The 24,143-nt window shown below is 43.2% G+C and overlaps 1 protein-coding gene across 10 annotated transcripts in view; it reads left to right on the top strand.

Annotated features, from left to right (window-relative positions):
- The window catches only part of ERC1 (ELKS/RAB6-interacting/CAST family member 1), a 270,866-nt gene that overhangs the window by 138,861 nt on the left and 107,862 nt on the right, over positions 1-24,143 (top strand). For all 10 annotated transcript variants that reach the window (XM_070371714.1, XM_070371712.1, XM_070371717.1 and 7 more), the window contains one exon: positions 16,291-16,451. In XM_070371714.1, the coding sequence (XP_070227815.1) occupies positions 16,291-16,451 (161 nt within the window). The remainder of the gene's footprint in view (positions 1-16,290; positions 16,452-24,143) is intronic.

The following is a 24,143-nucleotide window of genomic DNA, read 5'->3' as shown; positions in this document are numbered from 1 at the left end:
ATAAAAGGCCTATGTTTCATTTTCATCAAGAACTGTACTAAAGAACATATTCCCTCACAGAACAAACTTTTTGCTCAGCCGCAGTACTCACTATCTTCCTCAGGTCCAACATCTCCGTCTCTTGCCTCAGTTTAGCCTCTGACAAGAAATGCCTCTCCTGATAGAAGGAGGATCTGTGCATCTTGAATTTCTCAAGGAGCAATGGGAAATTGGGAACTGTCATTAAAACAAAATGCAGAACCTTTTCAAGCACGAGCAGAGGAAACCCATCAAAGGAAGATGATCCTTCTGCCTTTCCTGTGTTCTAACAGAACCCCCTTACTTACCCGTGTTCCCGCTACTTGCTGCCCTACGTGGAGACCACGCCCCACACTTAGGGAGGTGGGGTGATGATCCAGGGAAGGAAGCCCTCCCCTCACCTGTGTCAGCAGATGGAGAGGATGAAGGGACTCAGTCATAGTGAGGGGGAAACTCAGGGGGTTCTCTCACCTTCGCTTTGCTCTTTTCCACATGATTTTCTTCTTCTGAAACTTCACTCTGCTCAACTTGTGGCAGGTTTTGTGTTTTGTTCGAGAGTCTGTACGAACACAGAGTAAAAAATTGCTCTCTTGTAAACCAGTTTCAGAGTTGCCGGGGGGTAGAAGCAACGTCTACCTTTAGCAATGTTGCTGTGAAGGTAAAATTTTGGACATGGTTTTGTTTTTGTTTTTTAGCACTTGAATGTTGTAAATACCTTTGCTGGTATTCTTCCAGAGTAAATTTATTTTCTAAAAGAGCACATTGCTAACTAAATGTTAAAGAACGCCTCTAAAATAGCAAGACTTTTTCCTTGTCACTCAGTAAGTTGGGTTTATATCTGTTCCTAAAGTATATTTTTAAATATTTTGAGCAATGAAAATATCTTCTCTCAATATGACTAATATGTGCATGAGTTCTGAGTTTTACCTTTTTTAAAATCCCTTCATCTGTTTTTTTTTGGAGTATAATTGCTTTATAATGTTGTGATATACAGCAGTGCAGTTTGCTGCTGTCCAGCCATGTGACTTGGCTATATATATACACCTGTCCTCTTGGACCCCCCCACGCCATCACGTCCCACCCCCTAGGTCATCACAGAGCACCAGGCTGAGCTTCCTGTGCTATGTAACGGCTTCTCACTATCTGTTTTACATGTGGTAGACAGAGGAGCCTGGTGCAGGCTACTGCCCATGGGGTCTCAAAGAATCGGACATGACTGAGCAACTTCACCTCACTACCTATTTTACTTTCAAAGCTCATTTATAATGGCAATACTTTTTTTTTAAATTGCCATTTGGCCATTGTTTGGCATGTATGTTTGGCATGTATGTTAAGTGTAAATTCTTGACCTAGAAGATAATGAGGTTTTACCAGTGGTTTGCTGGATATCTTTTTTATTTTTAACACAGATTTTTAAAAAATTTTTATTTGCATATTAAAATTGTGCAGATTTTAAAAATTATTTGAACAAAAATGTGACACCTGACTGAAGTGCGTTTCACAGCCTGCAGGACACCTTGGACCACTGTCGTCTCCACTCCAGGTCTCCCTGTCGCGCCCGAGGAGCTCCCTTCAGCTTGCAAGTCCTCTCCCTTCCCGGTCAGCCAGGCCGGCAGAAGGGAGAGGCAGGCGCACCTCCTTGCCAGTAGCTTTTGGTTCTTTGGTGTGGAAACGGGCAGCACAGTCGCCTGAACGCGGTGCCGCTCCCTTTTGTGTAGTGCCTTTTGTGTAGCACTACACTTGTGTACACTTCCTTTTGTGTCGTGCCTGGTGCACATGGGCAGCACGTGCCTCATTACAGCTCGCCTGCTTGCTTCTCCTGCTCGATTGTCACTTCTGAAGGCGGTGAATTTTTCTCTGCGGTTCTGTCTTCCTCACTCTGGTTTGTCAGGTGTAATTGCAGAGGAAGTGGCGCTGGACGCAGGCAGGTGGGGTCTGCACAGTGGCTGCTGCCAGGTGTCCTGTTTTTATTCTTCAATTCAGTCGCTCAGTCGTGTCCGACTCTTTGCGACCCCATGAATCACAGCACCCCAGGCCTCCCTGTCCATCACCAACTCCCAGAGTTTACTCAAACTCATGTCCATTGAGTCAGGGATGCCATCCAGCCATCTCATCCTCTGTCGTCCCCTTCTCCTCCTGCCCCCTGATCTCTCCCAGCATCAGAGTTTTTATTCTTAAGGATTTATTAAATCCCCTGCGGTTGTGAGTCTGCCCAGTCAGTTCCATAGCAGTTATCGCCATGATAGGGCGAGCACTGTTTCACACGGACCGGGTAGCGCCATGAAGCAGAACTGGTAGCTGGGCGGCCTGGAGAAGACGGTGCAGCAATGGGCCTGTGACTGGACTCCCCAGCCTTCCCATCGCCTTCTTACTTTCAGCTGCTGCCAAAATGGATAGCTTGTAGTCTGGTTTTATAAACCTAATCCTGTACTGATCTGAGTATTTATAGCAAATTACATTTTCCTCATGTTTAAATTGATAGTCATGCTCAGAAAATAAAATACTTTTACTTATGCCGCCTTTTCCATAAGCATTTATTGAATACCATATATTTTTCCAGATACTGAGCATTGAAAACAAGAAGGTACAGGATACAGCCTGTGCCTCAGGAAGTTCACGTTTATTGGGAAAGATTGGAGAATGAACCTGTCTTTAATCATGGTTCAGTTTGCTAAGTGCCACTGGTCAGGATCTGAATAGAGGGCTTTACAAGTAGAAGAGGAAGGGCCACTCTCACCTTCTGAGAGCAACAGCGTTGTGCCCATGAAATGCGTCTATCTCTCTAAATAAACCCACTTTCACTTAAAAAAAAAAACTAGAAGCAGAAGGGCAGCATGTAATCCAGTGCAGAGAGATCCACAGAAGGCTTCCTGGAGGAGATGGCTTATGCATGCACTCAGTCTTATTTAGTGTCAGGCAAAGAAAAGGTTTTATTTATTTATCCATTCTAGGTTATTCTTTAGGCTTTGCTGAAGAATGTTAGCTGTATTATATGGTAGTAGAATTGTGACCACATCAGGTTTGTATTTTCAGCCCAGTTCCCTCATCTGAGATGCAAGCGAAGTCTCCTTCATATCGGCCGTGTATCTTTACTCCAGTATTTCACTGCCATCTCAACCGGAAGCCATCCAAATTCAGAGCTCTTGATTTCTCACTCTCCAACCAGTCTTTCCCTCAGGCTTTTTCATCTCATCTGAGAAAGCGCTCTTATCCTGCGGAACTTCTTAGGCGCTGTTGGTGGGAGGGGAGTCGAGTCCGAGAAGCGCAGGAGTGACAGCTCAGGTGCCGAGACTCTGTGCTGTGACTCTGGTTCAGAGGCCCCTCCAGAGCTGCAGGGAAACCTTCATGCCCAGTGGCTAAGAAGCGGGCTCTCGAGCTAGACGCCTTGGTTGGAATTATGGATCCGCCACTTACAGATTGTGATCCCAGGTGAGTTGCTTTGCCTCAGCTGCTTGAGCGGTCGGAGAAGGGCACTGGTGTGTGCGTGGTGCTGCGAAGGTGCTGGTGTAACGTGTTGCACCTGCCACGTGAGGAGAGGCTGTGTGCATGCAGCACCTGGAGACAGGTGGGCGGTAGACATCAGCAACCTTGACACTTCTCTTGTCTCCACCATGGCCCTTGACAGCCCCATAGGGAGGGCTGGTCCCACCAGTCCAAGGCCCCAAAGAAACTTAGAATCCATAGACCCTTCCTGGTTGATCCAGCAACAGTGATGACATGCTTAAGTAACCGTTTTCATACATATGCTTCATACAAGTTTTCATCCTTGTCACTTAAGGAAATCCTTGTCCCCTCCCCTCACCTGGCCTGGAATTTGTAGCGTCTGCATCAGCTGAGGCTGCCACAGCCTACTAACAAGCAGGCCATGTGGTCATCATTCCGGCCACCGGATTCTTCATTCTCCGAGAGCATGTCTTAGGTCAGTGCAGGAGCATAGTCTGTCCATAATTTTCCAATTTACTTTCAGGTTTTCCTCTTGAAGATAGTTTGGACAGCTTTAGAAACGTATGCTGTGAAATAATGGGGAAATATGAGATGTCATATGAATTGATGGCTTTCAAACTGTGGTGCTAGAGAAGACTCTTGAGAATCCCTTGGACAGCAAGACAGTCTGTCCTAAAGGAGATCAACCCTGATTACTCATTGAAAGGACTGATGCTGAAACTGAAGCTCCACTGCTTTGGCCACCTCATGGGAAGAGCCTACTCATTGGAAGACTCTGATGGTGGGAAAGATTGAAGGCAAAAGGAGAAGGGAGCAGCAGAGGATGAGATAGATAGCATCACCAACTCAATAGACATGAGTTTGAACAAACTCCAGGATAGGGGTTTGTGAAGTGAAGGACAGGGAAGCCTGGCGTGCTGCAGAGAGTCGGACGCAACTGAGCAACAACAATGTGAGAAAGTTTGGTTGTCAGCAACGTAAACGGTGCTTTTAAAGCAGTTCACTGATTTCTGCAGACTTCATCATTCTTCATCAGTGCAAACACTGAAGATGCTGTTGTCATGAAACATTTTATTGATAAACATATGGAAGCTACGTGTTTAACATTCAAGGGTCTGAGGAGATGTGACAGTTAAATTCGCAGCCATGATCTCTTCGCCGTGTGTAATCATTCCAGCATTTAAATTAGGCTCCTTCAAGATGCACCTAGTAAGTTTCCTTGTAGATGGTTGCTCTGGTGTCAGAGTTCGGGTCTCCTTTGTTATGGTGACTGGTTATGAAATGAGGCGCTTGACAGACTGAAGTGAGACTGCTGGAAATACGTCATGTCTGCCTTCACGGTGACAGCTGGCTACAAGGCAAACCCCACCAGAGCCTCTCTGCAGTTGACAGGGACTTCAAAGGCCACCAGTGCTGCCACTTCAAAGGAGGGTCCTGCCATCTCTGGCTGGTTGAAAGAAGCAGTTAAATGGCCATACCCAGCCGTAGCAGAAATCTCTGTGTTTAGACTTCTCCTTTTGATCTTAGAGAGATGTATGAAATGCGTGTTAAGTTAAAGGAATGATACAGTCTGCAGTGATGGCAACCCAATATTATTCTGCATTTCAATCCACTTGTTAGTGGAAATCACCCAAATATGTTCAAATAACAGCAAGTCTAAAGACTCAAGTGTCTCAGCGAACATTTGAAAAAGAGTTGAAAGTGTTTGAATGCTGTAGTCACCTTCACAAATGCGGAATAAATCAGATGTAAATTAAAATGAAACTCTCAGTGTGTTTTAAAAACTGTCCTTCAGTCTCTCCTTGTAATTTTTATCCCCCTTTAATTAGAAACTAGTTCTGAATGTTGATCGTAAGAGTGAGAGACAGCAGCAACCTATGATCTCAAGGCTGATTTGCATGGTTTAAACTGACATTTCTCTATATTTACTAACTCTGTACTTAAAAACTTAAGTTTGTTCTATTTAAAATCTTATCCAGTTACGCTGGATACACTTTTGAAATAATCTTTGTATCATTATTGAACAAGCAAGCAAGCAGAAATCTCAGTTTTAATAAAACTTGTAATAGCAGATCAGAATCCTAACAAGCATCTTTTTGATAACAAGGAAAAGGCAGCAACGTGAAGTCTTCCAGTTATTAATAGAATGCCGTGACCTTTTGTTATTTACGGGGTTCCCCTCTTACCATATGTATTGTAGAAGGGTTAAACTAAGAAACCCTCAAATTCTTCCACCCTGAGCTTCTGTTTTCTTAGTTTCTTCCTACATAAAATGAATAATTTAGACTTGCCAGAAGCTTGGGCCAGTATAACTTCCTCTCTCGTTTTGCCAGATGGGGTCAGTAGACAACAGCTAAAGAAATTAGAAAGGAAAACTGAAGCCCCCAGGAAATAACCACATGTGATGGTTATGATCCCCCCCACAAAAAAATCCCTATATTCATCAGTAATTTGTAAAGTAATTCTTAAAAAGAAATTAAGAATCACTTTAATTTGTGAAGTAATTCTTTAAAAGACAACTTCTTTTTGTCTTTCTCTGTTCCTGTCTTCCTTTTAGGAACTTTCTGGTAAAATAGTGCATGCTTATATTTATCCTGGAACTTCAGGAAATATCTGTTTCTGAATTTCAGCTTGATTTTTTTTTCTTTTTATTCAACAAAAAGACCACATCTGCATTTTCAGAAGTTAAATGAAAATAGTGACTACAGTGGAGAAGGAATAAAACTTTGGCATGCCTCACGTTGAGCCCAGAGTTGAGGGCCGCAGTCTATAGATCTGGATTTCCAAGCAGGCAGTTGTTAGGCTTGTGTCCACCACGTGTGACTGCTGCTGTACTGGGAGGCGCTTATGGAATCTTCCTGGCAGGTCTGTGACAGATGATGGTCTGTTTGCTCATACCGCGTTCTCGGGGTGTTTGGCCCTTACCCTGGACTCTCCTCCTGAGCAGTCTGATAAACTGAGTTATTGACGACAGAGGCAGTCATCCAAAATGCAGACAGAGGTACAGTCGTGGGAGCCAGATGGCTTCCCGCTGGTGTTTATATGCAGTTTATGTTCCTCTTGGCTGCGCCTTCCTGGATGTTTTTAATGAAACCTATTTTCCTAGAGAAATCTGCACAGCGGGGCTGGGCTTGCACAGCAGAGAATTCTCGTGTATGTGTGTGGCATGGCCCAAGCTCTGCCTCGGTGCTCACTGGTCTCTTCCTATGGCCTCCACCCTCTTGAGTGAATGAAGGTGTGCAGGGCTCTGAGCCAGAATCAGGTGACGTGGGTGCTGTGGCGTCTTCTGTTTGTTAGCGGTGATGGAGGGCGAGGCCCCTAGTGCCTCTAGGCCTCTGTGCTCTCACCTGTGTGGAGTCAGTTATCACCCCGACAGGTGTTCTGGTTTTCTGTAAAGGCAGGACACAGATGTTGAGCCTCATTTATTATGGCCAGACCAGAACAATCCTGCATAGAGTGTATGAGTGTGTGCATGCTCACATGTGAGTTCCCTCTTTGTGTCCTTGGGTTGCCAGACATTAAATCCCACACTTTTACTTTTCTCCTTTAGCTAATAATAAACTTTTTATACAGACGAATAACTGTCTTTTGCCAGTATTTTCTTTGTAACCATTTTTTCAAGGGTTATATTGAAATCACATTTTCTCTACAACATATATCTCTAATTAATGAAGTAGCACTTTTTACTTCTAGGTAGCTGCTTGATTTTTTTTTTTTTTTTTAGCAGTACAAATGATAGGGATTAAAATTTCCAGTTAAAATGTCAATAAGTTTTTGTTTTTATTGGTGAAAACTTAAGGAAACAGTCTGAAACTGTTTCATGCAGATTGTGCATTTGACCTTAGAGGAGGGGGCTCTAGCTCTAAATGTTTTGACTTCATGCTAGGAAGAGGACTGCTGTTTTCTGTAATAAAGTTGAATTAAGGTTTTCTCCCTGTGAAGTGACCATATAAATTTTTAAATTTATTTTTAATTTGAGGATAATTGCTTTACAATGTCATGTTAGTTTCTGCTGCACAGCAAAGTAAGTCAGCTATACATATATATATATATGCCCTCCCTCTTAAGCCTCTCACCCACCCCTCACCCCGCCCCTCTGGGTCAGCACAGAGCGCCGAGCTGAGCTCCATGTGCTGCACGGCAGCTTCCGACAGCTGTCTGTTTACACATGAGAATGTCTGTATGTCAGTGCTGCTCTCCCAGTTCCCTCCATCCGCCCCTTCCCCTACTGGGTCCACAAGTCTGTTCTCTGTGTCTGTGTCTCTGTTCCTGCCCCGCAGATGGGTTCATCAGTATCATTTTTCTAGATTCTATACATATGTGTAGCCAGCTAACTTTAAGGAAATGTCTTCCCCAAACCTAGACAGCTTGCACAGCCCTTCTAGTGTCTTCTGTGTCCTGGTGTGTTCTATATCTATTCCTTGGTGGCTCAAGTGGTAAAGAATCCACTTGCAACACAGGAGACCCGGGTTCAATCCCTGGGTCGGAAACAGCCCCTGGAGAACGGAATGGCTCTACCCCTCCAGTATCCTTGCCTGGAGAATTCCATGGACAGAGGAGCCTCGCGGGCTACAGTCCATGAGGTCACAAAGAGTCCGACTCGACTAAGCGACTGACATTTTCACTTTGACTTTCCAGCAATGCACAAAAAAATTTTTTTTCAGGAGAGAACTTACCAGAGCTCACAGTTCAAGGAGAAGTCTTGTCCTGGTTCTTCTTGTGTTTCTTTTCCTGAGTTAACTCACCCAGGTGCAGAAGAGGTTAAAATGATGGTTGCCGTGTCTTCTTCACTGGAGAAAGAAAATGTAATGTCATCTAGATTATCTCTGCCCTCCTTTCTCACAGGTGTAGAAGAGGAGCCATGCAGTTTATGTGGACCCAGGAAATTATTAATTTTATATTTTACTTGGTTCTGGTACAAGCTATTTGTTGCTAAAATAAGCAGTTTATAGGAGAAATTAATCAAGTAATGGTCTCTGCAAAAAAAAAGTTTTCGGTGCTTACTTCAGATTTTGAGCTCTTAGTTTTGATGTTGTGTTACCAGGAAATCACCTAAATAGAATCGATCATGAGATAAACATTGGCCCCTCCACAGTCTCTTTCCGGCCCCTGTGACTCAGATCATGGAAGTTCTCCCAGCAGGAGGACATTTTTGCTTTGCTTTAATAACATGCACCCACATTTTATTGATGTCTGAGTTTTCAGGCTCCACAGTGGAGTAATGATTACTTAATATAGGATTTATCTACCCACGCCCTCTGCGAAAATTGAGACGGCTTAAAAAAGAAGCATTTCTTTCACGTTATTGTGTTTCCACTCTTGTCAAATTTATCTCCAGTTGAAGATGTGTCAGCCACAGCATGCTATTCCTGGAAACGTAAAGGCAACTGCCAGTGGAGGGGCACAGCCAGTCAACATGAATCTAGCTCCTTGATGAGTTGGCTTTAACTGTACGGGTGTTTGGGAGCCACATGCAGCATCAGACGTTATGGAGCATCCTAGGGGAATGTGAAGCCTATTTTGAAGGACATTAAAAAAAATTTTTTTTGTACATTTCTCACCCATGGGAGCACATTAATTATTCAAAGTATCATTTGCTGATTTTTTAAAAAAATACATATTTTTAAACACATGTCACTGCACCAGGTTGTAGTTGGGACATGTGAGCTCTAGCCCTCTGGCCAAGGATCAAACCTGGGTTTACTGCATTGGGAGCATGGAGTCTAAGCCAGTGGACCACCAGGGGAATCTCATCATTTGCTGATTTTATTTGGGACTGTTGGAGAAATCCAGCAGTGCATCAGAAGGCAAGAAATCAAGGGACTCCCCAGCCAAGTGGTAGTTTCTGCAGTGTCTTCTTTGCGACTTGTGCTAAGGTTTGGGTTCCTCTTAGTGTCAGGAGGCTAACAGACTGCAGTTATCTGACAGTTGCCAGATAACACAGTGCTTAATTCAGTGCTCTTTGTCACCTCAAGAATCACTTATATCTTATTTTCAATAAACAGAATAGGAAGTTAAAACTAATGCTATCATATAAGTCATGTGCATTTAAATGGAAACTAAACAAACAAAACTTTTAAGTTCCTATTTTGGTAGCGTCTGATTCATTTTGAAGTGCCCGCCCTCTTCAGGGAACCTAGTTAGTTTTACTGTTGTTCCTCTCATCTTGGATTTTACCAGACTCTGTCTCCCTCAGCCCCTGATCATCTGAGCTCTGTTCCATCACCCCAACACTGTTCAGGGCTTTCTTGCCTTAACCTAGCTCTTCAGCTCCTCTTTTCCCTTTTATGTTTCCTACTAGATCACCAGAGTTTACAGATTCATGTCTCTTCCTTCACCCCATCAGCAAATATTCACTGAGTGTCTGCTCTGCTCCAGGCCCTGGCACTTACCTTCTTACTTTACTTCTGGAGCCACTTTGACCTTCTTTGCCTGTTAATCTGTCCTTTCCCCTGGGATCTCCCCACAATCCTTTCTGGTGATCATGGCCGTTGTTTAGTCGCCAAGTTGTGTCTAATGATTTGCAACCCTGTGGACAGTAGCCCACCAGGCTCCTCCAACCATAGGATTCTCCAGGCTAGAATGCTGGAGTGGGTTGCCATGTGCTTCTCCAGGGGATCTTCCCAACTCAGGGATCAAACCTGCGTCTCCTGAGCTGGCAGGTGGTTTCTTTACCTCTGAGCCACCTGGCAAGCCTTTCTGGTGATCAGTAAATGTTTATTCTGCACCTCGGGGTTGGAGGACGGACTCTCAGCTGTCCTGTTTCCTGTTGCCCTTCATAACGCTGTCCAGCACAGCCTTATGGGAGCCTCTGCTTCCTCAGGGCTCAGGCTGTTCAGCTGAGGTGTGAAGCTTTTCCGTGAAGTGTTTCCTGCCTCACTGACTTGAGCACCCACATGGATGACCCATCTGTCTGGCTTCTCCACTTCCTGGCCCGAGAGGTCACTGCCTCCACGGCCTTTCTTCATCCCACATCTGACATCCTTGATCTTATTACCGTAGTCCACCTCCAACCGCCTCATGACAGCGCCTTCCTCTCAGATCACTTTTCCTGTAACCTCAGCTTTCAAGGTCCCACGACAGCTGTCTGTGTGTGTCATTAGAGCCCCTGTGTCTTTTTTCACTTTATCCTAGCCCCTCTCTGTTCAGCTTAGATTCCTTGGTCCATTGTTTTAGTCGTCCTGATCTTAACTCTAAATCCTCTTGCTCCTGTTTCGTCCCGTCCTTTGGTACCTTCTTGTTGCTTTAGGGAGAAAAGCCCAAACCCCTCGTGAGGCCTTCTCAGTCCTTCTGCGTCTGACCGCTTCCTGCCTCTCCTGCATGTGGCCTCCCTTCTTCCCGTGTTCTCGGGGCTTTGCTTTCATCTTTTTTATCTTCTCAGATCGACATGCGCTTTCGCACTTCAGGACTTCTAAACACGCCAGGCCCAGGGGCTGGAGTACTATTTTCCTCCGCACCAGCTCCTTGACTTCCTTGGGGGATCTTTCCCTCGGTCCCCCACAGCATGGATGAAGGCCTCACGCTGCTTATCCTCATGGCATCCTGTGCTTCCTTACATGAATCTATTCATGATTACACATTGCTGAGTGTGATTAATAAGTGATTGTATCTTTGTGTGGACTCTGAGCGCAAGGGCAGTCGGGAAGCATGTATGTCTGTCAAGCCCTGGTGGTATAACACAGTGCCTGGCACATGGGGGAGGATTAAGTATCTGGATCGGGGAAGAGAAGGGAGAGAAAAGAAGGATAGAAAGATGCAGAAGTGGGCCTGGGAATGCTCCCTGGAGGGATCGTTAGATGCAGTCATGGAAAGCTGTCTTAGGACTTTTGGACGCTGATGCCCTACGGCAGAGCAGCAGCATCTGTGCACGCAGTGGCACCTCACTGCCTCAGTTGGAATCCCAGCTCTGCCTCCTCTGGCTGTGTGACCCGGAATGAGGCACTTGAACCTGCTAAACCCCATTCCCTCTTCGGTAGAACTGAGGATAATATTAATACCACCTCATAGGATCCTTGTGAGAATTTAATGAGACAACACATGTAAAGTGCTTAGAGCATTTCAAAGGACTCAAATAGTATCAGTCACTATTATTCTTATTGTAATAGCTGTAATGGTTCCATATTCATAAATATGCTGGTGTATGTCTTACCACAGAAGTACCATGTGTTGGCCAGAAGAACATACTGGAATAAAGAGATTTCTTATATAAATGCTAGCATAAATCTCTTGGGAATTCTATAAATTCAAATTCTCCTGTGAGTACTGATTGTGAGACACCTGCAGCAGTTCGTTAGGAGAAGTTAGTGGAATGTGTACGTGTAGGTATGTGTGTCTGTTCTCATTCATGCTTCAGTCAGGCTTCTCAACTCAGGAGCTAGGTGACTTTTTTCTTTGGTGATTGTATAGCAGAGTGAGTCTTAATCTAGAATTTTGTTGAAATCAGGAAAACGAGTGGACTTGCCGTGTGAAAATCTGACTTATCAGTGAATGCCTAACCTCTAAATAATCTTCTTTTTGTGCCCTTCCTTTTTTCTTCTGATTATTTTCCTTTTCTCTTTGGAGACTTAGGCCGCTTATCTTCCCAAGAAATTCTAACAAGATTTTTCAGAAGCATCCTGAAAACTGCAGACAGCGTTTTGCTCTTGGTTGTGGGAAGCATGGAGACAGCTTTGCCAGCCCCGCGGCACCCAGGCTCTTTGCTACCTAGGGAAACCGGCCCGTGGTGAAGCCGTAACTTGTTCCCTTCTGATTCTCAGTCGAAGTTTATTAGCTTGTGATTTAAGCAAACCATCTGGTGCTGCTGGCACTGCACACTGTCCGCCTAGAGCTCCCTACTTAATGTCTTAGTGGAGGCAGTTTAGGTTACATACTTGAATCCCTGCTCTGGTCTGGACTTTTTTTTTTTAATGTCTTAAAACATGTGCTTTTGAAAATCGTACTGTGACCCGAAGCACATTTTAAAATCGTGGAGAATTTCTTCGTTGTTTGGTGTGGTGTGTATTACTTCTTTTCTTCTACTCAGCTTTCATTACCTTCATGTCTGAATTGTTGTTCAGTCGCTAAGTTGTGACTTCAAGGACTGCAACACGCCAGGCTCCCCTGTCCTTCACTATCTCCTGGAGCTTGCTCAGACTCATACCCATTGAGTCGGTGATGCCATCCAACCATGTCATCCTCTGTCACTCCCTTCTCCTCCTGCCCTCAATCTTTCCCACCATCAAGGTCTTTTCCAATGAGTCAGCCCTTTGCATCAGGTGGCCAAAGTATTGGAGCTTCAGCATCAGTCCTTCCAAGAATACTCAGGATTGATTTCCTTTAGGATTGACAGGTTTGATCTCCTTGCAGTCCAAAGGACTCTCGAGTCTTCTCCAGCACCACAGTTCAAAAGCAGCTGGCGCTCAGACTTCTTTATGATCCAACTCTCACATCCATACATGACTACAGCGTCTGTACCCAAAACTACATAACAACTATTGTAAGGTGGGCATGAAACGGGATGAATGTCCGAGTGGAGACAGCTGACTGTGTTCTCTGGGCCTGTGGAAAAGTAAGAGAAAGTGAAGAATTTCAGTTTGGCTTTGAAGCTGTTTCCCTGGCTTGGAGCCAGAGTATAAATCAGGTGATTAGTTGGAAGTCCTGGTTTACAGGACCATTCTTGCATTAGATGCCAAAATGCTTTAAAGGCTATTTGGATAAATGTATGATCTGAGGTGGAACTACCTTGAGGGTCTGGCACTCAAATGGATGGGAAATTAAGCAATCCTTAAGAAAGCAATGTTTTACTAACAAGCAGAATTCTGTGAGTGTAACTTTGGAATGAAAGGTAGCACATGTCTGTAACCATGGCAGACTAGATGCTGGGAAAATAATTCCAGAGAAACAATTGAGGATGGCTAATAAAATATGCATTCATACATTGTCAAGAATGTAGGGCATTCTCAGGCCAGGGGGTGAATTGAGAAAGAATTCAAAGATAAGTTATTGTTAAGCTGTTGAACTTAAATGCTGGGTTTTCATCTTGGCAGGATGAAAGAAAAGGTCCATGGTAGCCTAAGGTGAAGAGTCTAACAGACAATCAGTTCTCTCTTTTTGTAAAAACGGTCCATGATGCCCAAAATTGGTCCTATGAAAACACTAAGAAAATTAACTGGTCTTTGGTGAGACTAAAGAGAAAAAGAGAGAAGGCTCAGTGAGCAACTGTTGGAATGATCCAGGGCTCATAAGTCCTGCAGGTATTAAAAAGAATAGGGGTATCATTGCCAGTATATTTGAAGGCTTAGGCTAAATGAGCAAATGCCAAGAAAAATGAAACTTTAGCAAAACTAGCTAAATATGAAAAAGAAAACCTGGAAAAAAAGAATTGGTAATAAAATTTTTTCCCACAAATTTCAAGCCCAGAGAGTTATATTGGTGATTTTTAATAAACATAAAGGAGCAGATAATTTCATTCTTACGGTAACAATTCCAGAAACTATAAAAGGAGGGACATGTTTTATAAGGCCAGCATAATTTCCCATCAAAACTTGACAAAGCTAATGCGGGAAAGGAAAAGTTTAGGCCTGTCTCAACCATGAACATAAATATAAAAATTCCTAAACAATATATTGCCAGTCCACAAGTGGTGTATGTGAAAAAGAAATGCTTGAAGTGAGGTTTATTCCAGGATTACAATACTGGTATCATCAGAAGATGAATTGCTGTAGTTTGGCACAATAAATTCCACTCTTTTCACACAGTGGAATATCATACAGTCATGAGAACTACAGAACTACAGTTTGACCCAGCAATGTAGATGAATCTCACAGATGTAACACCAGTGCTTAAAAGTATATACTATGTAATTCCATTTGTATAACCTTAAAACAAATAGACTAGAGTGTTGCAATAATGGTTACACTTTACCTAGAAAAGGGATATGAGGGTGGGGGTCCTGGTGATACTCTGGTTGTTGGTTTGCGAGCTGTTTACATAGATTTGTTCACTTAGAACTCTTCAGATTGTACATTTATTATTTGTGTGTTTTTAGCTCAATAAAGGTTTACTAAAAGTTTTAGATACATAAGAGTATGTGTAGAGTGGGCTTGGGGCTTTCCTGGTGGCTCAGTTGGTAAAGAATCCGCCTGCAATGCAGGAGACCTGGGTTTTATCCCTGGGTCAGGAAGATCCCCTGGAGAAGAGAATGGCTACCCACTCCAGTATTCTTGCCTGGAGAATCCCATGGACAGAGGAGCCTGGTAGGCTACAGTCCATGGGGTCGCAAAGAGTCAGACACAATTGAGCGACTGTAACTTTCACTTTTCAGAGTGGGCTTACCTTTGTATAGAAAGAGGAGGAATAATGTATTATACATGCTTGTGTATGTATAAGGTACCCCTTCAAGTTACCTAAGAAACTGATACCATAGCTTGCCTGGATCAGTGAAAGACAGGATATGAATTAAACTGATAATGCGGAGTCATCTTTATTGACAGTCTTCAAAAAGGCAAAGCCTTTTTGTTGTAAAGCTTGCAGATATGTGAGTATATATCCGAGGAGATCTGCATAATAACACAAGTCTTCAGAGCAGGTGGGATAGTCAGAATGCTATTGGCTGAGAACAGTAACTTGACCACTTCTGAAAAGATACTCAAAGTAATTCAAGCGCCAGCAAACTAAATGTATCTGTTTACTGTTAGTTTTTAACAGCTATTTGTTGTTCAGTCCCTCAGTTGTGTCCGCCTCCTTGTGACCCCGTGGACTGCTCACGCCAGGCTTCCCTGTCCTTCACCATCTCCCAGAGCTTGATCAAACTCATGTCCATTGAGTCAGTGATGCCATCCAATTGTCTCATCCTCTGTCGTCCCCTTCTGCTCTTGTCCTCAGTCTTTCTGAGCATCAGGGTCTTTTCCAGTAGTCTGCTGTTACCAAACTACTTATACTCAGCTTTACCTCTGAAAAGGATTGTATTAATAACCAAGATTATTTCTTGTCAGTAATCTTCTGATTGGTATACTTGGCTGTTTGGTTATCTTGCTGAGGTTGCTTTTAGGTGATAACAGATACTTTTTGTCTGCATATTTTGGCCTCTTGTTTATTTAAATAATTCTAATTTTTGGAACCACATGATAACTGATAAAGCTCTGGCCTTGCTCTCCTAGTTTCTTGTTTCTTCTCAGCATCTGTCCTCTTTCTCTCTGGTGTGTTTACAGGTCTTTCTCGAGCATCCTGTCTCTTCTCCATCTGGTCGTAGAGATACATTTCTTCTTTTCTTTCTGCCTTTCTTGAGAAAACTCTACCTACCTGGCTTTAGAGCAAGAAATTATCGATTGAATTCTAGCTGTTCCTTTAGCTCAAAATTCTTGGTGATGGTGTAAACAGAAGAACCTCAGTTTGAACAAATAAAAGTGACTCATTTATATTTATTCTGCATCTGGTATGAGTCAAGTTTAATAGCTTTTGTGTCCTAAAACCCTTCTAGAAATGTTTATTATGATTTTGGTCCTTATATTTTTATCTGCATTATAGTGTTATTTCCATGAAAGTTTCTGGACTATTTCCAAGTAAGTTCCTTTAAAGGGGTTGTCTGTGGCAGAGTGTTACTTCTTGAACTGATATTCTTGCATTTATCAAAAAGAAAATGAAGTTCTTTGTGTCCTGAAGTGGAAATGATTAAGAGCAGCCATGGGAGATGCAGTTCTTTACCTGCCACGTGTGTGTGATACAGCGAGAGCAGGATTCCCGATGTGCGTGTCTTCAATGTTGTTGGCCCAGGTGCTGCCCACCGCCCAGCTCCTCTGACTGTCTCCAACCTGGGCCCTCAGTTTCTGTCTTTTTCCGTATCCCTCGCAGGTGGAAGAGTTACTAATGGCCATGGAGAAGGTGAAGCAGGAGCTGGAGTCCATGAAGGCGAAGCTGTCCTCCACTCAGCAGTCACTGGCCGAGAAGGAAACGCATCTGACCAACCTCCGGGCCGAGAGAAGGAAGCACTTGGAGGAAGTGCTGGAGATGAAGTAAGTATTTTTACCACGTTCTCCACTCGCCAGCAGTGCTGGTCCTCGTCACTTTTCATCTTCTGGCCGTTGGCTACCCCGACACACTTAAGGCTAACCTGCTCCTTAGATTTGGGACAAATCCTGGTCAAATAGAAACAGGTTTTGCCTCCTTCTTGTTGAAAAATAAGTCCTCTAGAGTATGTATCTGTGTCCAGTTGTATCTCTGAAACTCCTAAATCCACAATCTCCTTGACCTAAAGTCAATAGACGTTCTGAGCCCAGCCAGCGCTTTAAGCTGACATCATCTCTTGTTTCCTCCTACTTTGAACCATCAGTAAATGTTGACTGTGAGAGTTCAGAGAAGCTGAGGGTCTGCTGTGACACCTCAGTGTGTGTTTTCATGGGGCGTGATTGTTGTGATGTCACGACAGGGGCCAGGAGTTGAGGAAACAGATGATGAAAGTTGAACACTTTCCCATTGCGAAGGGACAGACCCAAAGATACCCACTTCAGTCCCTTGTTCATTATTATATCAGAGAGCCTAGTTCTGCAGTACATCAGGAAATAATAAAATTCAGAAGGAAGTAGCAGAATTGTCTTTATTCACTGACAGTATAATCATCAAGTGACACATAAAAATCAGTTGTTTTTCTCTATGTTCACAATCAGCAAATGGAAACTGAAATTTTAGGAAATGTTATTTATGATGACATCGAAATGCGTAAAGCACTGCAGAATAAATTTAATAGAAATGGCACAAGATGTCTACATAGAAAACCCCAAAATATTAATGAGAGAAAATAAAAAATATCTAAAAAAATACAGGGATATGCCTAGTTCATGATTTGAATTATTCAAAGTTTAAGCTGCCCAATTCCCCCAAGTTCATTTATTATTGCAGCACAATCCCAGCCAGTGTCACAGGGAGCTTTTTGTAGAAACTCACAAAACTGGAATTTTAAATTTGCATTAAATTGCGGTGGATCTAGCCAAAAAACAGAGTCAGTTTTTACTGCCTGACTTGTAGTCTTGGTATACAGTCAGTAATAAAAAGTGTAGAAGGGTGTGAAGGCTGACATGTAGAAGAACGGAGCAGAATAGAGAATATATTACAGACCCACTGGTACACGGTCACAGGCACCAGTGTAATTTAGCAGGAAGCACTATATGATGCAGATACAGCTCAGTGCTATGTGGCAGCCTGGATGGGAGGGGGTTTGGGGGGAGAATGGATACATGTGTATGGACGGCTGAGTCCCTTGGCTGTTCACTTGAAACTATCACAACATTGTTAATCAGCCATACTCCAATAAAAAATAAAAAGTTAAAAAAATAAAATAAATGATGCAGATACAACTGAATGTCCGTAGGGTAAAGTGAGGTAGGGACCTCATACATATGCAGAAATTAATTCAAAGTGAATCATATACCTAAACATAAAAGGAAAAACCACAGACTTCTGGAAGAAAGTGGGAAACTTTGAAACAGGCAAAAACTTTTCTTTAGTACATATAATATACTAACCATAAAAGAAAACAATTGATCAGTTGTACATCATCAAAATTAAAGGCTGTTCTTCAACAGATACCATGAAGAAAATGAATGGTAAAGGTATAAGGTATTTACATGAAAAGGATTTTCGTATGTAACTCTGCAGATGATCGTTAAATTTCTAGGCTATTTTGTCTGTTTCTGTAGGATTTACCCTGTTGCATTAATCATTGATTTGTAAACTTTGTCAGCTTCCTCTATACTCCTGACATTTGGAAGTGTTGCTCATCTTGAATTCTGAGCAGCAAGCACAGTACCCAGCACACTGGCACTCAGTAAATATTCTTTGAATTGTGCCGAATCACTCTCCCATTATGTGTTCTAAGAGGATTTGTAACCAGATCACTGATGGTTTTAAACAGCCTGCATATTGTTTGTCCTTTCTGCACATTAAACCTTTAAGACAGATGGAACGTTGTTTAGATCCGGAGTTCTTTAGAGTTCTTTTCTCTCTGGCTTAATATTCTAGGAAGCTATTTTGTTAGGATGCCTGTCAGGATAGGAACAGTTGCCGAGGAAACATCTGTAATGTACACCTCGAGCTTATACCGGAGTCACTGTCGGGGAACAGGTGAACCCCTCCTCTTAGCAGAGGATGTCTTTGCTGTGCGTGCGGAAGCAGTGATGGCTGGCTTCGTTCTGTTTCTTCTTTGCCTTTTCTTCCACATAATGACATTCTCCCAGGACCCGTGGACGTTGGTATAATTTTCCACGAAGAATTAAGTTACTTCTTCTCAATGTTTGTGGCCATATGTGTTTGATTGGAGATACTGTTGGTCTCCAGAGCAGGGTGGTTACTGCCTAGCAGAGACAGCAGTTTGATCTTAAATTAAGCTTAGCTTCACGGAGAGGGCAGTGTACACTCTGCAGTGAACCTACCAGAGCACAGCTGCCCGCTTGGGCTCGGGGGTTGGGATCACTTTGGTGTTGTCTCTCAAGCTCACAACATTCCAGACAGACCACAGTCCCGTTGGTCTTCCTTGTCTTCAGCCACATCTACCCTGCACACCTTCCTTCTCTCTCACCATTTCTTGTTTTTATCATGCTGTCTTGCTTGTTTATATTTCCTATATGTTTGCATTTTCTTAGCTCACTTATAAAATATTTATAATCCTCGAATGTGTCTTAATTGCCTTTATCCAGTGTTCCAAATCTGGAATTGACAGTTAATGTTATGAAAAGAGACAGTAAAAACAGGACAGTTCTCTCATAAAAGTGTGAGTGACTCATTCAAAAAATATCTTACACATTGGGGAAATAGTCACGATACAATGTTAAGTAAAAAAAAAAGGCAGAACCCACACTATAAAACTGATTTTTCTGTGCATATATGGGTGTATTTTTAACAAAGATAATAAAAACTGGGAAGAATAATCCTCAAAATGTTAAAAGTACTGATCTTTGAATGGTGGAAATATGGATCTTTCTCTTCTTTCTTTCTCATACTCGTTGCATTTTCTAATTTTTCCATAATAAGCATGTATTAGTCTTAGATAAAACATGGCTGTCCGTTGGGACAGAACAGGGCTAGTATGGTTGATTCAAATGTGTGTTTGGATATTATTTATTTACTTTTTTAGAAAAAGAATCAAGCTGTCTATGCATTGTCTTGTGTGTGTGTGTGTGTGTGTGAAAGGCAGATATTTTTATAGAATTGTATTTGTCTTAAGGTTTTGTTTCCTGAGAGCCTAAAATACCTGAAATGTGTTATGTGAAGTGAGTTTTTCATTTCAGTTTTCCTCTGTGGAAAGCATGTAATGTCATCCATGTAATATGGTAGGTGCCTGTGTATGCCTGACTGTTGCTGGACTCCGTGTGGTTTTCCATTCACCTGTATGGCCGTGTTAGTTGGTCACTGTTTTATATACTGTTTTAAGTTCTGGTGTATGACAGGCAGGGCTTCTGCGGTAGCAGGAAGTAAAGAATGGTAAAGGTGGTCAGAGGGTAAAGAACCTGCCTGTAATACAGGAGACCCTGTTTCAATTCCTGGACAGAAATCTCCTCAGTGTTCTTCAGTCAGAATCACCTGGAACTTTACTCTTTCATAGAAATTTTACAGTGACACTGACTAGATTCTTCTTGAAAAAAATTCCTTTGGGGACTTTGATAAGAATTTGCATTTTTTATAGACGTAACAGGCAAAATTAGATATTTTTATAACAGTAAGTCTTGCCATCTACTTACATAGCCTATTTATCCATTTATGTTTTCTTCTATGACCTTCATTGGTATTTTGTGCATTTTGCCAGCAAAATTCTCACACATCTCTTATTAGATTTATTTCTAGATAGCTCAGTTACTGCTATCATGAATATGGGCACTTCTGGGTTATTTTAGCTCATGCTTGATCCCTCATTGTCATTTTCTGTTTTATGGAGTGTTTTCATGAGTCTGGAGCAAGAGGGAAGGGTCCTTATATGTTGGCTTAGTTTGTAATATTTATCAGAAATTTAAGTTCCCATTTAAACCAAATTTATTTTCAAAATTTTGGTTTTTTCCTTCTGTCAATTTTTTTGGCCTTTTATTTTTTGTATATTTACATACTTTTCCTTCTTGAAGTCTTCAAAATCCATAACAAGGACTTTGATTGCTACTTTTTAGACAGAACATCTGTTGCAAAGTTTTTGCCATTTCTTCAGGGATGGGGTAAATTACAACTCTCTTAAACCAAAATTTTATGTGGAAAGGCAGCAAGAGGGAGTGATGAAAGATGTGCTGGCCCTTCTTCGTCTCTGTTTCTAAATGTTGTTTTGTTCTCTTAAATTTTTGTAAGGTGGGGAGTCGATTCTGCCTAAGAATTTTCACCTTTACCCAAACTCTGTGTGTGTTGTGGAATAGTTTATTTTTCCAGTATACTGTAAAGAAAAAAACCTTTCTGTTCCCAGCCTGCTCACGATACAGAGCTCCTGTTGCTTTGGCTCCGAGTTCCATTCTGCCTCATGATAAACACCTTCGTATCTCATTCTGTCTTAGACTCTGTGGGCTCTGGGAGCAGGCCCACAGAGGAGACTCACTGTGCTGTCCAAATGAGCCATGACAAGCATGGGAGTGGAATTCGCTGCTGGGAAGTAGACCAGGTGGTATTCAGGGGGCTAGTTCCATGTGGTAATTGCACAACCCATCTGTATGAAAGCAGAAACTAGAGGAGTGACGCTTTCTAGCCACTAATCTCTTGGAGAGATAAGACAGTCACACTGTGCTCGTGTGTTTCCATTTCCCCACATAAAATTGTGCTGGAGGACATTTCTTTTTATTTCTAGGTCTGATTTTTTTTAAGTTGTTTTATTTTTCTTTTATAGGCAGGCTTAATGGGACTAAACCCCTCAGTATGAAGACCCTAAGGCACCAGGGTCAAGTCGTTGTGTTATTAAGTGGGTCCTCCGGCCCGTTCTGCTGGGGATGAAGCCCTGTGGCTCAGGCTGTCAGTGGTTCCAGATGTGGAAGAGGACCTCATCAGAGGGCTTCTTCACCAGAACAGATATACACATCCAGTTGGGCCTGTGCTAATTGAGGGAGTGTTTTCCTCCCCTCTTACTGTTGCTCCATCTGTTAGAAAGTATCCAGATAATTGCACAACACATACAGACTTTGATGTATCCATTACATGCAAACAGTGGAAGTGCTTCAGCATGCTTGTTTTGGGGACAGTTCATCCGGGGACAGCGGGCAGATCCTTCTTCTTACCAGCCACCATTCTGGGATGCCCAGATGGGTCCAGAGGAAGAGCAGCCCCGAAGCCCATGTGTCACCCACCAGAGGTCACTCACACCCATCTCTGTTGTCATGGAGACGAGGGCTATATTACCAGTGTCAGCGGTTGTCAGTGTCTTTGTATGAGACACCACCCCAACCTTACCCCGCCTCCATACCCCTGCTCTGAAGTTTTGAACAGAATGCTTTAGTGAGACTGTAGAATCACATTAGATAAGGTAGTTGTTGATTTTTAGTGCTCAGGAGTTGGGGAACACGGGCTTAGTTGTTCCATGGCATGTGGGATCTTCCCAAACCAGGAGTTGAACCCATGTCCAGCAACAGCAGCAGCCCCTATATTGGCAGGTGGGTTCCCAACCACTGGGCCACCAGGGAGGCCCTGCACATTGGACTTTGAATGAACTGACTCTTCCCTGTATTCACCTGGGCTGTTGTTGGTGTGAAGGCATGTCTTGGCCACAGCAGCATCTTCTCTTCCTACCATGTTTTAGCATTGGGGGCTTCCCCATCTTGTCTTTGTTTTCACTTTTAAAGCATAAGAAAGATTCCAGAGCTGTGCTTTGTTTTTATTTTAAACTAAGACCAGAGCAGCCTTTCAGTCACCGGTCACTGGCTAGTTACATCAATGATTCCTTTATACTTCCCAAGAGTTTTTATTTAAAACTGAGCATTTTTACTTGCTCTGTAGGTCACAGGGATCATATCCTCTGTGGTATTCCTTCTCGACTCAGCTTCTTAAAGAATTGTTGTAAATAGAGGCTTTTAACTTAGACCTCTGCGTTTCACGGGTTCGATCAGAACCAAACCATAGGCTAATAAAAAGTTCCAGGTGAAATTACTGTGGTATCCTATTGCATTCTGGGCTTCCCAGGTGGCTCAGAGGCGAAGAATCTGCTTGCTGTGCAGGAGACGTGGCCGTGGGTTTGATCCCAGGGTCGGGAAGTTCCCCTGGAGAAGGAAATGGCAACCCACTCCAGTATTCTTGCCTGGAGAATTCCAGGGACAGAGGAGCCTGGCAGGCTAACATCCTTGGGGTGGCAAAGGGTCGACGCAACTGAGCGACTCAACAACGACAGCAGTCTTCATACTGATAAAGCTGATTAGAGTACGTGACTATGTTTGCAGCCAAGACCAAGCCTTCGTGATGTTTCTCTCCTGAATTAAAGCACAGCTGATGACTACAGGCAGAGAACAGGACATACATTCTGTGTAGAAGGCAGGAGAGCAGAAGGACTGAAAGGAGCCTGTTTATCTCCCTCGTCAAAACTTGCCAGTCAGATAACTCTCATGGGAGTGAGGCTGGGAGCTGAGGGGCAGACGTGGAGAATGAGGAATGTTATCCTGAGAGGAGGGGGAACGTTTCACAGGGATTCAGGAGGCTCATAATCAAGTTGGTGTTTCATAACTTCTAGCAGTCGGGTGTCATTCCTGATGTGAACTTTGAGGATAGACACACAGGGTCTGAATCTTCCTTCTCACTTAAGTGTGCTTGCTTGGGCAACCTGGGATTTCCAGGAGCCCTATAACAGATACAACTGCATTCCAAGAAAAAGGGACCACTGACTTCTCTTCCCTGTTCCATTCATACGGTGTTAAATATATTCATGTTTGCTCTTCTCAAACTGCAGTGGAGTTAGGGGCGTGAGACCGACCTTGGTTGAGCAGTAGTTACTCTGATAGCATATTTCTATCAGTCTGTCCCTGCATTTGATGGTTTCTGGGAAGTTGTAGCTAGTAGAGTGGTGGTTGTTGTTCAGTTGCTAAATCTTGTCCAGCTCTTTGTGAACCCGTGGACTATAGCTTGCCAGGCTCCTCTGTCCTCCACTGTCTCCCAGAGTTTCCTCAAATTCATGTCCATTGTGTCGGTGATGCTATCTAGCCATCTCATCCTCTGTCGCCCTCTTCTCCTCCTGCCTTCAGTCTTTCCCAGCATCAGGGCCTTTTCCGATGAGTCAGCTCTTCATATCAGGTGGCCAAAATATTGGAGCTTCAACATCAGTCCTTCCAATGAATATTCAGGGTTGACTTCCTTTAGGATTGACTGGTTGGATCTCGTTGCAGTCCGAACAGTGATACATAATGCTTAGTCCAGCTTATTAAATTATGCTGCTGCTGCTAAGTTGCTTCAGTTGTGTCTGACTCTGTGCGACCCCATAGACAGCAGCCCACTAGGCTCCCCTGTCCCTAGGATTCTCCAGGCAAGAACATGGGAGTGGGTTGCCATTTCCTTCTCCAATGCATGAAAGTGAAAAGTGAAAGTGAAGTCGCTCAGTCATGTCCAATTCTTAGCGACCCCATGGACTGCAGCGCACCAGGCTCCTCTGTCCATGGGATTTTCCAGGCAAGAGTGCTGGAGTGGGGTGCCATCGCCTTCTCCTAAATTATGCTATGTTAGTATATATATAGCCCATCTTTTTCATTACAAAAAGTGGTGCAATATCTTGGCTT

The sequence above is a fragment of the Bos mutus genome, chromosome 5, assembly GCF_027580195.1.
Source record: "Bos mutus isolate GX-2022 chromosome 5, NWIPB_WYAK_1.1, whole genome shotgun sequence".
Taxonomy (NCBI): Eukaryota; Metazoa; Chordata; class Mammalia; order Artiodactyla; family Bovidae; genus Bos; species Bos mutus.
The sequence above is the reverse complement of the archived record's forward strand: the minus strand, read 5'-3'. Positions and strand labels throughout refer to the sequence as shown.